The sequence below is a fragment of the Rhizophagus irregularis genome, chromosome 21 (genome assembly GCF_026210795.1).
Source record: "Rhizophagus irregularis chromosome 21, complete sequence".
Taxonomy (NCBI): domain Eukaryota; kingdom Fungi; phylum Glomeromycota; class Glomeromycetes; order Glomerales; family Glomeraceae; genus Rhizophagus; species Rhizophagus irregularis.
Genome location: NC_089449.1, coordinates 859,125 through 876,127, shown reverse-complemented (window position 1 = coordinate 876,127; position 17,003 = coordinate 859,125). Strand labels below are relative to the sequence as shown.

The window sequence follows — 17,003 nt, the reverse complement described above, 5'->3', positions numbered from 1 at the left end:
CCTTTTTTTAGTGGTGTAATGAGCAGTTTAAGGTGACTTTGAATTTACATTTATACAATTTTCTTTAGTAAATTTTATGAATTTAATTTACATTCAAATCAGAAGAATTTACACCTATTAATTTATAACTTAGTAGATATTAAGCGTTATTTTTCTAACACTAAACTTTAAAAAAATGTCAAATCAGACATTATTATATGCAAATACATATGTATCAAAAAGATAACTTTCATACAAAAGCCTGTTGTATGCATTTATGTTTCATTCGATATATTTAATAAAGGTTCATGTGATGAAATTTTATTACTTTATTCTCAATCAAATGAAAGTAATAGTTATCATACTACTTATTTTTAATATTTTTGAATGAAAAAAATATATCTAAAAAAATCAGACTCTGACATTTTTATTTGAATAATGAATAACTTTATTATTAATCTAAGAAACTCTTATTTACATTAAATTTACATATAAAAAATTTTGTCTATATAAAATGTTTTGAAATTTTAAATCTTTATTTTGCATAAATTCTGGCCAAAATTGTAATTTTTATTCAGAATTAAATGAATTAAATGTAACTAGTTTCATTAGTGGTAATAGTAAGCTTTTATAATGTCCGAGATTTATTATTAATTTCTAGATACCAATAATAAATCCATAGATCCATATTCAGATAATAATAGAATTGTAATGTTTGTAATGGATAATATTTAATTCATTATGGTATGGATTAATTCATTATATCTTTCAATTATAATTCAATTGAAACTGAGTTTTCGGTGACCTATCCTGGACTGAAAAAAACACTGTTCAAGAAATGACCTTGGTCATTCGACCATTTAAAGGATTTTTGTCATCATTTATTATTCATAGTCATCTGTCATTTTAAGTCATTTGCTATTTGACTTATTATTTGTCATTTGAATTATTTGTCATTTTAAGTCATTTGGCAAACACTGACATCTGATCATGCTAGGTCGAAATTGGTGATAAATAAATTAGATGCAAAAACTTGATAATGATAATCAATTACTTTTGGGTGTGTCTTAAAATTTTTTTGGATCCAAATTTATAATTTCTTTACTAAAGAAATAGACTTCATTGATAATGAATTATTTTCCAAAATATGATGGAAACATTCATCCAGATGAATGGATAAATGATATAATCAAATATTATAATATGTGGGAAGGTAGTTATGGAGGATTTTTAATTACTGTAAAATCATTAATTAATCCCAATATTATACTTCCAACCGAAATTAATGACCTTGTAAAACTTCGTGATGCACTTAAAAAAGATATTACTTTTACAACATTTAAAAATTTAAATAAAAGAAAATTACAATCATTAGAATATAAATCTGAAAGAGATGGCGGTGATACTTTGAAATTTTTAACAGATTTTCGTAACCTTTGTTATAATTCAGAAATTAATGATATAGAAGAACAAAAGAAATATTTTATTAAAGCTCTTAGTAATTATTACTATTTTTTGTCTAATTTTGGTAAAAGAATGAATAATATCAGTTCAATGAATGAATTAATTAAAGAATTCGAAGAAATTGTTATGGATGAATCAAATACAATTAGAAGTGGATCCATTGTTGCATTAAAGCATGTTGCAACAGGAAAATATTTAACTTCAATTGAAGGTTTATATTATGCAACTGGAAGCAAAAATCAATTAGTAAATTTTATTTTATATTTAACTTTTAATGATTTTTTTAACACTAAATTAAATATGATTAACATGATATTCAATCATTTTATAGGTTTCTATGGGAAGTTCAATACTAGATTCAAATGCTTTATGGAAAATATACAATTGTGATAATAATAATAATAATGGTTTTATAAAAACTAACTTATGTTTAGAACATAAAATTTCTAAATATTGTCTTGGAATTTGTCATCAGATTGTAATTCATCAAAATCATCAATCCCAATATCAAAATCAGTATCAATACCACAAATCTCCATCAAGTAATCATACAGAAGGTAATCAAAATGAATTATTTATTTAAAACAATAAGTAAGGATAAAGGAAAATTTTAACACTTATTTTACATAGTAAATTGTAACAATGGAAGTGAGACAATTTGGAAGATTTGTTATGATAGTGGATTAGAAAATTATGAAGGATATTTAAAATCAAATGATATTGTTAATCTTAGTATCATTAAGAAAAGATATGGAACTCAAGATGGTCAAGTTGAATTTCTATGTAGTCATGATGCTCAATTTACTATCGGAAGTGATACTTTTCAAGAGGTTTTTTGTAATGAAAGATTAGGAGAAAATGATGAGGTAAGTAGATTTTAAAATTAATTTTTTTAAAAAAAATTTAAAAATTTTCTTGTAAAAATAACTAAGAAACCATTTTTTTAGTGGTGCGTTGAACTTATTAAACAGGCTTAAAGTGGGTTTGAATTTGCATTTATAAAATTCACCTTTCTTTGTTTTATTCAATAAATTTCTTTTATATATTGTTAATTTTATATCTTGGATATCAAACACTTTTTTTCTAGTAAAGAATATCAAGTTGGATATCAATTTATATTAATAGTAAATACATGTGTCTAAAAATTAACTTAAGTAATATGACAATATGTTATATACATTTATGTTAACGTAGTATTATTCGTGTATGAGGCCATAAATTTGTTCTCTTGTTTTGCTGGCATCTGCGCATATTTTTTGCCTTGATCTACTCGTCTTTAAGAGAGTCTCCTATATTGTTTTCCGATATTTTAATGCTCTGGCAAAACCGTTTAAGGGATAAAATCAAGGGTACAAAATTGCGATTACATGATTCACTATTAGACATTAGATGCTTATGCTGTTATTCATGGCTTTTTTTAAAAAGACAGAGTCATAGGACGGAGGAAAACCAAAATGATCAAAAGGCTTGTCAAATTCATCTGGTAGTATGACAAATAATCTGTTAACCACTACGGTATAGGGAAAATTATATCCATTTTATGATCTATCTTCTGCGGTCGTCTCCACTTAAAAGCATTTTTTGTATTTCTTCGAAAAAAGACGGCTGTATTGTAAATATATGCGAAAATCAATGACATACATAAGCACATCACACAGAACTAACGATTTTTGAAAGGAATATCCGATGTGATCAACACCTAGAACTAGCTGGATCAGGAACTATTCTTACGACGGTGGACATAACTGCGGTTAGTCACATGGACAAGCATCGAACGTGTCAGCAACTGATACATAAACATTCTAAAATACTGTTCAGGGTTCACGATGCTTTAATATATACAAACTTGGATTTATTGCTTGAAAGCAGAGGATAATTCGGTAGATATGGCCAAATGATTTTGTTTTATCAAAGTCTTTTATCTCCGAAGGGGGGTTAAATAATTCCTGCTTAAGTTTATCTGTCCCTTTCTTCTGTCTTTTCTCTTCATTAATCCTCTCCTCATCCTCGGTTGACTTGGTATTTGCGTTATTGGGTGCGGAGAATCCTGAGGGCGTCACATCAACAGCTGATTCCTCTAACTTCGCTTCCTTAACATTCTGGGAAACCGAGGGCATCTCCTTTGACCAGGAAAGACACTACTTCCTCATTCCCTGTAGAACTGGCGTTATTGAACGCGGAACCCCTTCAAGCGATACACTTTCGTGTCAACAGCTGATTCCTCCGTCTTCACTTGCGGTTGTTCATCCACTACCTCAGAACCCTGATCCACTTTCACGAGTCTGTTCTCAAATTCTGTATTTTTTCGCTCTTGTTTCTCAACACTAGGCTTTTGAAATTCACTACCTCGCTTTTAAGATCGAAATTCTCAGCCACAAGCTCAATGTTACGCTGTCTTGATACTTCAAGATCGGATGGGTTAGCTGACATGGTGAAAATTTATACATGAGAGAGTATTGCAGCAAATGCAAGAAGTCTCGCTCTATTAATACACGAAAAAATAAATACAGTGGTTCGGGATTCTGCCCGCTATACATGGTATCTATGCTAATATACACGATTACTCTCGTTTTTCGAAATATTCCTTTACCCATTGCCTTTTCAATGCTGGCTCCTTCTCAACGTCTACCCTATCCTTCAGTAACCCAACAATGACCGAGATCACCCCTTCACATTTTTTCGTAATTCGGCTTCGTTTTCTAGCGTTGGCCTTGGTGAGACTAACGTGGTATTCGATTTCACTCGTGCATGAAATTCCTTCCGTGATTTAGAGGAGAAAGTACCATTCCGTAGCCGTGGTGATGATTCCATAACTAATAAAGATAGTCGTAATCCTTTCCGAAAGCGCCTTTTGTTGGTTTGGTAGTCGCTCTCACATTGTACAACATTCTGTTAACGGAAAAAAATTAGTGAAACAGGTCTTTTTCATCTCTGGAATAAAAAAGGTTTACTAACCTGTGCAAACCCATGGCTATTTGGTGTTGCTTCCCCTCCGTGATGCAAATTAGTTCCTCGAGCGCCTTGATTGCGTAATCCACATGGCCTCCCGACAACTTCGAGTTGAGGATTTAGCGTGATTTCTTTCCCAGCGAGATTTTTGACAATATGAATGCACGCGTGGAAGATAGACGAAATATACAGTATTCATAGTAGATAGCCTCGTTGCTCTCAACGACTATCCCATATTTCCTAGCCTGAGTTTTACTATCTCAAAAAAGAAATAAATAAAATAACAAAATTTTTCTAAACAATCACTAAATTTATCTTAAAATAGTAATTGTAATGATATTCAATATGTATATTTCATTTATAAATAAAGATCTCAATTTTGAAGAAAATAAAAAAAAATAAAAGAAAGAAAAATAGAATAATTAACTATTTAAATTTATGGATGATTTTTTTGAATGGCTCTCTCCTTAATACAGTGCTGCAAAACCTCGTCGTCATCATTGGGTGGGTTTCTTCGACGTGAGAAAATAACGGGTTAGTAAAACATATTATCAACTGAAGTTAACAAGCGGAGGGGAAAACTTACTTGGAACAAATTGCAGTATGTATGTTATTCGTTCATCTTTGACTCCATACTTGCGTAGCACCTCACTCAAGTCTTTCTTGGTCTTGTACGAGGAGAATGGGCGCAGCCTTTTCTCCTTACAGTCCTTGGCGAACTTTGCGAGTCTTTTCGCAGGTCCACCAGGCATTCTTTACCTTTCAAGCTCTTCCTGGGCCAAGTCGAGAAAGTTCTGGCCATTAACCTCTTGCGTTTCTAAAATTTCGGGAGTCTTCCCAGGTTTTTCTTACACAAGAAGTCTATAAGTTCGGTCGTTTTATTCTTTTTAATTTCGTGAGCGAGTCATTTACAGTAGCAGTAGCGGTAGTGGAGTATTTATTTTCGGATAAAAATAATGTGTTACGTTCGGAGTGAGACCGATATGGAATTAAAATATTCTGAGAAAAGGGATATATGATTTTATGTCGCACAGCAAGTCAGGTGACATTACGCAATTATACGTGACTTGCAGGCCTAAATTATTGATTTTGGGGCGCAGTTATATTTAGTTTAAGTGTTAAAATTTTAAGTATTTTAATTTATTATACATCATTAATCAAATAGTACCGCAGTCCCCTAGATAAATAAATCATTCACGTCATTTCGGACGCAGTAAATTTAGTTTAGAGGAGTAATTTAGAATTTTACTAATTGGTTCTTTAATTTTTTTTTAAACATATTACTTGTTCAGTGAAATGTTAGATTTAGAAATTACTTTCTTTCTTGAATTTTTCGTTTTCATATTATTTTTATTTTCTTAATTTTATTGCATATAATAAAAACTTATTTTATAAAATCAATGTGGCAAACGTTTTTACGACGGAGTTTATACCTACAATACATATAAATTACGAATAGCTTGCACATGATACGAAAAATTATTCTTCTGTTAGAGCCTTAGAGGCCCTATAAAAAAATTGGGATACGTTTTTTATAAAGTTTTTATACGATTTTTTTCCTTAGAAATAACGTATCATAATAGGATACGGAAAAATGCACAATTCCGTATCACTAAAAATATGGTTTGGATACGGAATTTGCACGGAATTCATATGGAATTTACATGATTTGATCACTGATTTTATCACGAAATTTATACGATTTGGTCACTGAATTTACTATTTGTATTACAGTTTACTATAATTATATTTACATAAATCTAATTTTACTTTATTAAATTAAATAAAAAATAAAAAATAAACAAAATACAAATACATTATGAAAATTCCCTCCTTATTAAAACCACCTATTGCAACCAAAATTATCTATAAGTTCAGGTTCATTTGGAGTCAAACAACAAAAAAAGAAACATAAGAATGTCTAGCTTAATTGGAAACAACCCCCCCCTTCATATAGTATCTGCAATCGTCCAAGTCACCAAAGGTCAGCATTCCTACAAAAAAAGAAAGAGAACTCCAGAATGTCTGACCTACATAAATGAAAAGAATTATGAAGCATCTGATGAAAAAGAAACCAAAACAACAAAATGAATCCAAAACTGACCTACAAAAAAAGAAGACTCTGAAGCAACAAACTGAAACAACCTACAAAAAGAAAAGAATCTGAACCCAACTTACAAAAAAAAAAAAAGAAAATTTGAACTGACCTAAAAAAAGAAAAAAAATCCTAAACAATCCTACAAAAAGGAAAGGACTCCCAAACTGATCTACAAAAAAGAAAAAAGAAACTGAATCTTCTCACAAAAAAAAATCTGCTGGCCTATGAAATAAAAAAAGGGATATATATAAATAAAAAAGAAAGGGGAATAAAGAATAAATCAAAAAAAATATTTTTTTAAAAAGAGGGTAACGAAGTTAGGAAAGTTAAAAAAAATTTTTTTTTTAAAGGGAGGACGTCAAAGTTAGAAAAATAAAAAATTTTTTATAAAGAGGAAATAGAAATAGAAAGAAGAAAATTTTTTTTAAAAAAAAAGAAGAGTGGGAATAGTGGGAATAAAAGAATAAAATCAAAAAAAATTTTTTTTTTAAGGGAGTGACAAAAAAAAAAATTTTTAAAGTGAGGTACGAAAAAAAAAATTTTTTTTTAAAAGGGGGGTGACGAAAAAAGAAGAAAAATTTAGAAAAAAAAACAAAAATAAGACAAGAGAAAAGAGAAGGAAGGGAAAGACAGAAAGGAAGATCGGAAGATCAAACTCATCAAAGTAAGGGTTTATATAAAAACAAAAAACGTATCATAACAAAACAATAAACAATCACGTGATCTCGTGTTATGTTACGAGATTTTTGTAAAATTATTTTCTAAAAATATTAAGTTTAAAAATTCCGTATACATTCCGTATGATTAATTTTTTCCGTATACATTTCGTATACATTAGTTTTTTTAAAAAATGTTCAAAAATGAATTGCTTATTAAATATACGGAATTTGTATACGGAATCTATAGAAACGTACATAAAATGTATACAAAACGTTTCCTTTCCGTATACATATTTCTTATAGGGAGGGTATACGACAATATGGAAGTAGTCTGCTGGAGGATCCCCATTAAAATAATCGGAAATTAAGACTTGCGATTGCATGCGCCTTTCATCAACGCTTCCAGGATGAATTTGACGAATGTCTAGAGGGATATAATTAAACGACGCTCCCAAGTTGTTTTGAATTACGGCTTCAAGTGCGTTAACTGTTTGTCCTCTAGGAACGATAAGGTAGTTGAGATTAATAGTATCAGACATCTTGCTTTCCTAAATCAAGATCCATGGTGAGAAATTGCTTCGCTCCATTAAATCACCGTAGGTAACTTTTGTCATATACGCACCTTAATTATTTCGCGGGAAGGTTGACTCAACTTCATCCCAGTTCTTACACACTTTATATCTTGTTTCTGGGGGTCCGCAGAATAAAAACCCACAATTATTTGACTAACAAGTATATTTTACCAACATCTAGATTACCAATGATCATTTGCTGACAAATATATTTACTCCTTTTTTTGAATTGGACATGGGAAAATAATCTAAAGCATATGTCAATTACCAATTGAGAAATTCAAATTTACTTATACAATAAACAATATTTATATTGTACTAAAATAATTATGTAATTTAGAAGAGTAATTGAGTAATTGATATTTATACATCTGATCACTGATTATCAAAACTTATTGGATTGTATAACACAATTCAAATACTACTTAATATAGAGAAGTTACTATTTTATTTAAAGTATTTAAGCATTTGAAATGTTACTTTTTAAATAAAACCACAAAGCCACAATTTAATTTTTTATAAAGTTATTTCGTATGTAGTCAATAAAAAATTTTTTCTTATTCTTTTTCATGTTTATAATTTAATTAATAAAAAATATTATTTGTGAAGCTGTTCTTTCTACTCATAATAAAGTTAAACTTATGTTTATAGTTAAAAATAAAAATAGAAAAAATTTTATATTATTTGTGATAGAAAATGAAACATATTGGAATGCCATGGAAGAACCACTACTAAATTAATTAAATCAACATTATCTATGCTGCTGAAGCCAGTTATTAATTTAATAAAAGAATGATACAACAAACTAATGAATAATCTGTACAAGTCATTCAAGCTATTATTGCAAGTAGTTTACATGAAACTATACTTGGCATTATGTGACGCATTTCGCCAAACAGTTAAATGAGTTCAGCATGTTGATATCCCTACAGAGTTGGAAAGTCTTACCATTCTTGAAAATATGCGAGTAACTTTAAATGGATTGGAGACTTTAGGTAGATAAAAGAGTTTAAAGTATCTGTTGAGTGTTCTAGATTATAGACGAAATGTACAAGACAGTTCCAACGATCTTCAAACAATCATGCACAATTCATAGACGTATTGATGGGGATGATAGGGATGGAAACTCACAGATTATGTCACTGGTATTTGCATTAATGTCCAGCAAGTCTAAAGAATGCTATAGAACATTATTTTGGGATTTAATTGACTTTAGTGATGAAAATAATATTTATTTATACCTACAGTTTGTTTCAACTGACTTTGAACAAGCTGTAATAAATGCCATTCGTCGGAATCTCAAGAACTGCAAAATAAGGATTGCCATTTCCACCTATCACAAAATATATATCATAAAGTACAGGCTTTTGGTCTCATTATTCCTTATGGGACTGATGGAAACTTTAGTTTATTAATTCGACATATTTCTGCACTTGCTTTTTTACCTCACAATGAAATTCCTGCAGTTTTAATGAGTTAAAAACTTATACACCAGCAGAAGCAAGTAAAATTATAGATTGGTTTGACAATTATTATGTTTATGGGAAAATAAGTTACACATTAAGAAATGGAAATATAGTTCGATCTGAACCACTATTTCCACCTTCACTTTGGTCTGTCACTGATAATATTGAACATATTTTTTCACAGAATCAAAATAATGTGGAGGTTTGCCATAGAAGACGGGAAACATTAGTAGGACACGCACATCATGTAGGTGTATTCAAAATTATAAAGGAACTACAAAATGAGCAAAAACAAGTATATAGAAACAATTTTGCAAAGGCACCACGATCTTCACAAAGAAAACAAAACTATGAACACGAAGATCGTATATAAACAGTGTATAATGATCGTGAAAATAGAGAACTCGTGGATTATCTTCAAGGAATTGCTCACAATCTTTCATAATTTGTAAAATTCTAGTTTCGTTAGATGAATGATATAATTAAACACGTAAAATTTCCTGTCCTAACTATTACATTCAAATATAATATCGATAGCTACAATAAATAAAAATATAAACAAAATTAAACATCGTTACTTTTATCAGATTTTTTATCGGATAATTAAAGCACAATAAGATAAATACCATAATAACAACATGCAAATAAAAAACTATAGTTATTGATATGCCAGGAATTATCCATAATAATAATAGATTTGCAGCTCTAATTTAACAAGCTTTACGTGTATAAGACTATTAAGAGAAAAATAATGTTAATATTAATATTATACAGATGAAAGAACACCTTTGAAATAAGGAGATCGAGCACGTAAAATTACTGAATGTGCACGAAATTCTTTCGTATTGTTATTCTTGCTTACTTGAATAATAACATTATAATCATCAGTATCATTTAATATTAAGGAAAGGTCTTTCGAGACAAATACGTGTAGTAAAGGTCCACAGTCCTCCCGCCAAAATTATTTAGCAAGTTTTAAAGTATTTCGGTAAACATTTATTCTTGTATTTTTATATAAATGTTTTGTTTTAAGTTTATCGATAAACTAATATCATATTTTATGAATTTTTCTTTATTAAATAGAGACTCGTATTATCAAGATTATATTATATATATAATTACTATATTATGAATACATGTTGAGAAAAATAGAGAAACTATAATTGTAGACTAACGTTATTTTTATACATCCTATGTTAAAAATTGTATAAGGATGCGAAAGTAGTATTGAAAAATCAAAAAATATTACCATCTAATAATGTAACGATTTTTTAAATAATTTTTTAAATAACTGTTTTTGATGATAAAAATGTTTTGAAAAATAAGAGTTTAGAATCGTAGCTAATTTAGCTAATTTTGTTATAGTAAATTTCTGTACAGTAATGTGACCCGTTGCATCTCTAAAATTTCTAATATGAGATAAAAAAATTTGTATAAGCTCACCTATTTTTTTTTTAAAAAAAAAATAACACCTCATTTATGTGAATAAATGAATAATAAATCCGATTTTTTGTCCGGGAAGTTTGGAATTTATCGTCACGTGGGTCATACTCTGATTGGATCAATCGCTAAATATATGAAACTTGCTAAACTTGCTTCAGTTTCCTGGTGTAAATATAACAATTTTAATAATATAATAGAATTAACTTATGACAGGCTGACTAGCCTGACTTTCCGACTTTTAACAGATTATCTAAAAACGCAAGCTGTTTTCGATAACTAGTACAATAACTATTGATAATCAATTAATCAACGCGTTTTGTAAATAAATTATGCAATTATAACGCCAACGCCAACTTTCATATGCTTAACCAATCAGAATTTGAGGATAATACAAATTATCTAAAAACGCGAGATATTTTCGATAACTAGTACAATCACTATTGATAATCAATTAATCAACGCGTTTTGTAAATAATTATGCAATTATAACGCCAATAAGCTTATCCAATCAGAATTTGAGGATAATACAATATATATAACCTATCTATGCGAAAATTAAAAATCTCAAGCCTTTTTTATTTATTTGCTGGCAATATAAAAAAAATGGCTTATCTTCGTACTATTCTTCCGCTTTATTACAACCCAGGCCTTTCACCATGCAGCAGGTCTGTATGGTTCTTTACTGGGTTTCTTTTCGGTACTTTGCTTGTTTTGGCCTTTGGAAGGCCATCACTTTTTTATGATTTCTTTAATTTTCTTTTTACTCTTTTTAGTTTAGTTCTAGATTTTTATAGATCAGAAACTGGACAACGAATAGTTATTTATATCAAGAAATTATACAATAACTATTCGGACTTCTGCTCTATAAGGAACTTGAAAGAACTAATGGAAAGGGGAAATCACATGGTACCTTCCCTTTTCATTTGGATTTTTCAAGAATATCAAGAATATCCTGAGTCAGCTGGACGTTTTTTCAGAAGGTTTAATCTGATTGCACTTAATTTGATGTATAATAAAACATCAGATTACCTTTTGGATTGTGTATGTACTAATTTTAATATTTATATTTAAAATTAGCTAATCTATTAAATTCATATATTTGCTTTTATTGTTATAGGCAGCTGATTTCTTACTTCCTAACTGGATATTCCTTAAAGACTGGATGAAGGGTATGACTAAAAAAGCATTGATTTATGTATATACTAAATTTATTATTCCCCGCATTTTTTCTTCTAGGTTACCAAATATTTTTAGAAAGCATAGATTAACTCCCGAGGATATGGTTTAAATGGATCCTTTTCTTAATAGAGCAGAATTGTCCAGTTTCTGATAACTATTTTTTATTTTATTTTGCCTATTATTCGTTTGATACCTGGCTTACGATTGGGGCAGCATCCAGGAAATATTTAATTTGTAATGATGTTAAGGAATGTATTATTTATTATTGTATTTCGAAGGATTAGGGGTTGGACACTTCAAATTTTGATTTTTGGAAGTGACAGAGTATGGCGAGAGTAGGGGCCATATTCAATAGTTTTTGTATTAATAAACACAGGTAATTTTGCAATGTATGAATTAAATTTTTCGGTTTTTGTAAGTGTATTAAAAATGTTCAATTATTTTTGAGTGATCAAAAAAAAACTCATATGATATTGATTCAAATTATAAAGTTGAAATATACAATATAATTGAAGGTGAAGAAATCGCACAAATAAGTACCAATGCGTAATGAGCATCTATGAATATTTCTTTTGAGTGAAACATTAAAGGAATGAAGCTTAAACTTTTTTTGTAAACTCTATTTAAAGTGATAATAACTAAATACAGTACATAATGTTAATTACCGTTAAGACATTCAATTTATACATTTGCCATAATGACTTCTGAATGAAAACAATACATTTATTCTTAGAAGACGTGAAGTTTTTCATATACAGAAGTATTATGGGAGGATCTCACAATAGAAGCTTTTAAAGAAAATCCTATAATTTCCCTTCTTCGAAAAGAAAATTTGTAGTTTACTATATCAAAGTATGATACAATTTATAATTGAGAATATTTAAATTTCGATGTAACAATTTGTATGTTAATTTTCTTTAGTACTAATAATTTCTTAAATGGTTTCACCAAACTTTTTTTTACAAATAGTTATGGTTTCATTATGATTCTGATATTCTCACTAATGAAGGACCCAATTAAACCGATTATTATTAGCAAAAATATATAAGTATGTACCATATCCAATTTTTGTAAACAAGTTCATTTTATTTGTATGTTTATCTATATAGTACTGTATTTATTAGCAATCTTCATATATAATCGAAATTTTTCGCGCAGTTTTCGCTAAACTAAAAAAGAGAAAACAAATTTATGATTTTTTTCATTCAGTGATTATTATTGGCGTAAATATCGAGTGAAACAAAAAAAAATAAAATAAAATAAATAAAAATAAAAGTAAAGAAAATTGAAATAAATTGAAAAAGGAAGAAGCAGTAAGCATCGTGATTTTTTTTTTTAAAAAAAATTATAAAATTCAAAAGGATTTTTAGTAATTATGCTTAATATTTATTCTTTGGTTAGAAGGTTTTTTTTTTTAATTGAATATCTCGAGTACCGGGTACATTCGGTACCGCTAAAATTGATAGTTTCAAATTTCCATTGTTTAGTACATTAAGTATGGACTGATCTAAAATTAACAAACTAGCCTAAACAGGGCTAAACTCGTGCACTTCAACCAATCGGATTTCGAAATTACAAGAAATAAAATTCCGAGAAAATAAAATATTAAATATTCATTACTATATATCATTGAAAAAAGAAGATAATCGAAAATTCCTTTGTCTCTCTTTTTTTAAACAATCAATTAAAATTAACAATTTTGTAATATTTTGGTAAACATTTATATCCAAGTTTTTCATTATAATATTTCTTTAATAATACTATAAGAATTGCACAGGACTCTGAGCAATACATAAAAAGGTAACAGTGTGTTAGAATTCTTGAAGATAATCGTATAGCTAATGCCGATCTATGTATGGTCTCATTTTAACAATGTACTGATTATATTAAACGTCAATTTATTATTAACTGGTTAAATGACCGGGAATCTTCGTTTACTTATTTCTGTGCTGGGGAATCTCTAATTTTAGTTTAAAATAATTTAGAATAGTTAACCACACGTTATGTTTAATAAGTGACACGCTCGAATTACCATCGTAGCTTTTCCCTTGGGAAAAACCCTGTTATACCAACTCCTCATGAGTTATTACGGCTCCGATTTTCTGATCCGCCGAAGAGACATGATAATGTGAGTTACGTATTTATAGCGCTAGTTGTAAGATTAATCACGAAAATTCCTTATCGTAAACTCAAAATTGTGAACAAAAGGTCACTGGAATTTGACAAAATTAGAAAACAATATTCTTTATTTAATGAATAATAATAAAACGGTAATACAAAATTAAAATAATTCTATGAAATTTGTTTTCGTATCATATTACTTATGCGGTATAACTTTGCAAAAAACAAAAAAATAGTATCTCAGAATATTAAACAATATCGATTATGGTTCTTCAATAAGTTCAATACACCACTAAAAATAAAAGTAATAGAAAGTGATAATTTAATATCAATTAATAAATTAATAAATTAAAAGTATATAATGAAATGCTCATACATTATCATTTGCTCCTATGACTTTATCATGACAAATAACCTCGTAATAAATTTCGCCTCCTATAGTGACTTGATAATCATGACCACGTAAATATTCATATCGATCATTAAGTATTTCATTCTTAGTACTAAGAGTAATAATATCGTTTGGTTTTAAATATCCTTGATTATTTAAATCACAAAAATCAAATCTCCAATTATTATCGCTATAATTTTTCTTCATTATGTTACAACTCACTAAAAGAAAATTAATAATAATTTAATTTCTATAACCTTAATAAATTACGTGAATGTTTAACATTAATTACCTTCTAAGTGATTGGATGGAGAAGAATAATAATATTTTCTAGCACTATACTCATAATAATATCGCATCCCAAGAAACTTGTCAAATTTACCAAATCTTTGCTGCAAATTTATATAAGTGTCGGTAGTAGCGAAATCTTTATCAAACTTGATTATCCATAAAGAAGATCGATCAAGTTCTGAACCACCTAAATAGACCTAAAATAATGAGTTAATTCCAAAACTTTAAATTATATTAATAAAATAAATATAATATATACCATTTGAGATTTGCTTCCAGTTTCATAACGTAAATTTTCAATCGTACTCAAATATTTTCCCGTAGAAACATGTTTTAAAGCTACAACAGAACCATTTTTAATATTAGTGCTAAGAGCTGGTCCAATTAAAAGCTTATTAAATCTTAAAATAAGGTCACTTAAAGATTCAATATCATCTATAATATCTAAAAACTTCTTTCTAAGTGTGTATGGAAGTGTTTCAACAAAATATTCCTTTTGTTCTTTTAAATCATCAATTTCAGCATCACGACAAAGTTTACGAAAAGTTTCGATAAACTTTGATGTATCGCCTCCTATATTTTCACTTTTATATTTTAATACTTGTAATTTTCTTTTACTTGTATTTTTAAATACTGTGAAAGAAACTTCCGCTTTTAATGCGCTAACAAGTTCTGTTAAAGAAGTTACATCTTTGGGGACATGAATCGTAGAATCGATCATCATTTTTGCTAATTTGACATTGTCCTCTGTAATTTTTTTAAGAAAACAATACGCATTAAATTGTCTCAACCATTCATCTGGATGAATATTTCCATCATATACTTGGAGAAGCATTTTTTTTAAAGATACGGAGTTTGGAAAAAGAAAAAAAAAATTTCGATCGTCATCGTGATTTACTTATTTTATTATACTTGTTTATACAGGATTTTTTTTGATATTTATTAACTAAATAAATATAAATTAACGTGACAAAGATGATTGTGGCGTAACCACGATTTTGATTAAAATCTTCTACTAACCATAACCAGATTTGTAAACCAGTATTGTACGTGTAAATATTTACTCAATAAGTTCAATACACCACTAAAAAATTATTAGTACATTTAATTAGTAAATTGATAAGTTAAAAACATACTATATAATCAAATATATTCTTACATTATCATTTACACCTATTCCTTTATTATGACAAACGACTTCTTCATATACTTCTTTTCCAATATTGACTTGAAAATCATGACCACGCAAAAATTCATATCGATCTTTAACTATTTCATTCTTAATACTAAGAGTAATAATATCATTTGATTTTAAACATCCTTGATAATTTAAATCATTAGTATCAAATCTCCACTTGTTATCGTTATCGTTTTCCTTTATTACATTACAACTCACTAAAAAAAAATAATAATAATAAAATGTATTAATATATTGTTTTTTTTGATAAATTACTAGAATAATTAATTACCTTCTGTGTTTTGAGATGGAGATTTATAATAATTTTCTCTCCTCTTATAATAATTACTATAATCATATCGTATTCCAAGAAATTTATCAAATCGTTGTTGTAAAGTCACAAAAGTATCAATAGTAGCGTAATCTTTATCGAATTTAATTTTCCATAAGGAAGTATGATGAGGTTCTGTATCACCTAAAAAAACCTAAAAATAATAACAAAAAAAAAATAACAATAATAAATAAAATTACGGTAATACTAAAAAAATTATATTATATTAATATAATATACAGTATATACCATTTGAGATCCACTTCCAGTTTCATAACGTAAATTTTCAATCGTACTCAAGTATTTTCCTGTAGCAATATGTCTTAAAGCTACAATAGAACCATTTTTAATAAAAAAATTAGAAGTTGGTTCAATTAAAAGATTATTAAATCTTAAGAAAATATCACTTAAAGATTTAATATCATCTATTTTATCTAAAAACTTCTTTTTAAGAACGTATGGAAGTGTTTCAACAAAGTATTCCTTTTGTTCTCTTAAATCATCAATTTCAGCATCACGACAAAGTTTACGAAAAGTTTCGATAAACTTTGATGTATCACCTCCTATATTTTCACTTTTATATTTTAATACTTGTAATTTTCTTTTATTTGTATTTTTAAATACTGTGAAAGAAACTTCCACTTTTAATGCGCTAACAAGTTCTGTTAAAGAAGTTACATCTTTAGGGACATGAATTGTAGAATCAATCATCATTTTTGCTAATTTGACATTGTCCTCTGTAATTTTTTTAAGAAAACAATACGTATTAAATTGTCTCAACCATTCATCTGGATGAATATTTCCATCATATATCATTTGGAGAAGCATTTTTTTTAGTTTGGAAAAAGAAAAAAAAAATTTCGATCGTCATCGTGATTTAACT

General features: G+C 28.2%; 7 protein-coding genes across 7 annotated transcripts; 3 read left to right on the top strand and 4 right to left on the bottom strand.

The window, feature by feature from the left end:
- Positions 1-1,107: 1,107 nt before the first annotated feature.
- Positions 1,108-2,420, top strand: OCT59_013627 (uncharacterized protein; the record flags this gene model as incomplete). The annotated part of the gene is made up of 4 exons (XM_025310223.1): positions 1,108-1,689; positions 1,775-2,000; positions 2,074-2,309; positions 2,391-2,420. The coding sequence occupies 4 exons, from the start codon at positions 1,108-1,110 to the stop codon at positions 2,418-2,420; spliced, it is 1,074 nt and encodes a 357-aa protein (XP_025184702.1).
- An 837-nt stretch (positions 2,421-3,257) lies between these two features.
- Positions 3,258-3,560, bottom strand: OCT59_013626 (uncharacterized protein; the record flags this gene model as incomplete). Its single annotated transcript, XM_025333982.2, has 1 exon — positions 3,258-3,560. One exon carries the CDS (start codon positions 3,558-3,560, stop codon positions 3,258-3,260), a length of 303 nt encoding a protein of 100 aa, XP_025184703.1.
- Positions 3,561-6,318: 2,758 nt separating this feature from the next.
- OCT59_013625 (uncharacterized protein) lies at positions 6,319-7,688 on the bottom strand (the record flags this gene model as incomplete). Its single annotated transcript, XM_066141641.1, has 3 exons — positions 6,319-6,422; positions 6,497-6,537; positions 7,405-7,688. The coding sequence occupies 3 exons, from the start codon at positions 7,686-7,688 to the stop codon at positions 6,319-6,321; spliced, it is 429 nt and encodes a 142-aa protein (XP_066001762.1).
- A 1,079-nt stretch (positions 7,689-8,767) lies between these two features.
- OCT59_013624 (uncharacterized protein) lies at positions 8,768-9,560 on the top strand (the record flags this gene model as incomplete). Its single annotated transcript, XM_066141640.1, has 2 exons — positions 8,768-8,967; positions 9,188-9,560. 2 exons carry the CDS (start codon positions 8,768-8,770, stop codon positions 9,558-9,560), a joined length of 573 nt encoding a protein of 190 aa, XP_066001761.1.
- A 1,673-nt stretch (positions 9,561-11,233) lies between these two features.
- On the top strand, positions 11,234-11,918 carry OCT59_013623 (uncharacterized protein; the record flags this gene model as incomplete). Its single annotated transcript, XM_066141639.1, has 3 exons — positions 11,234-11,295; positions 11,404-11,671; positions 11,748-11,918. 3 exons carry the CDS (start codon positions 11,234-11,236, stop codon positions 11,916-11,918), a joined length of 501 nt encoding a protein of 166 aa, XP_066001760.1.
- A 2,111-nt stretch (positions 11,919-14,029) lies between these two features.
- OCT59_013622 (uncharacterized protein) lies at positions 14,030-15,471 on the bottom strand. Its single transcript, XM_025314679.2, has 4 exons — positions 14,872-15,471; positions 14,614-14,809; positions 14,307-14,542; positions 14,030-14,222 (listed from the first exon to the last, which is right to left on the bottom strand). The coding sequence occupies exons 1-4, from the start codon at positions 15,445-15,447 to the stop codon at positions 14,193-14,195; spliced, it is 1,038 nt and encodes a 345-aa protein (XP_025184706.2). The 5' UTR covers positions 15,448-15,471; the 3' UTR covers positions 14,030-14,192.
- Positions 15,472-15,490: 19 nt separating this feature from the next.
- On the bottom strand, positions 15,491-16,962 carry OCT59_013621 (uncharacterized protein). The gene is made up of 4 exons (XM_025323219.2): positions 16,370-16,962; positions 16,082-16,274; positions 15,772-16,007; positions 15,491-15,696 (listed from the first exon to the last, which is right to left on the bottom strand). Exons 1-4 carry the CDS (start codon positions 16,946-16,948, stop codon positions 15,673-15,675), a joined length of 1,032 nt encoding a protein of 343 aa, XP_025164071.2. The 5' UTR covers positions 16,949-16,962; the 3' UTR covers positions 15,491-15,672.
- Between the last annotated feature and the right edge of the window lie 41 nt (positions 16,963-17,003).

Coding starts and splice junctions, on each gene's coding strand:
- OCT59_013621 (XM_025323219.2), bottom strand. CDS start 16,948: ATGCTTCTCCAAATGATATATGATGGAAATATTCATCCAGATGAATGG. Junction 16,275..16,369: donor CTGGAAGTGGATCTCAAATG/GTATATACTGTA, acceptor TATTATTTTTAG/GTTTTTTTAGGTGATACAGA. Junction 16,008..16,081: donor TCCATCTCAAAACACAGAAG/GTAATTAATTAT, acceptor ATTTTTTTTTAG/TGAGTTGTAATGTAATAAAG.
- OCT59_013622 (XM_025314679.2), bottom strand. CDS start 15,447: ATGCTTCTCCAAGTATATGATGGAAATATTCATCCAGATGAATGGTTG. Junction 14,810..14,871: donor CTGGAAGCAAATCTCAAATG/GTATATATTATA, acceptor TCATTATTTTAG/GTCTATTTAGGTGGTTCAGA. Junction 14,543..14,613: donor TCCATCCAATCACTTAGAAG/GTAATTAATGTT, acceptor ATTTTCTTTTAG/TGAGTTGTAACATAATGAAG.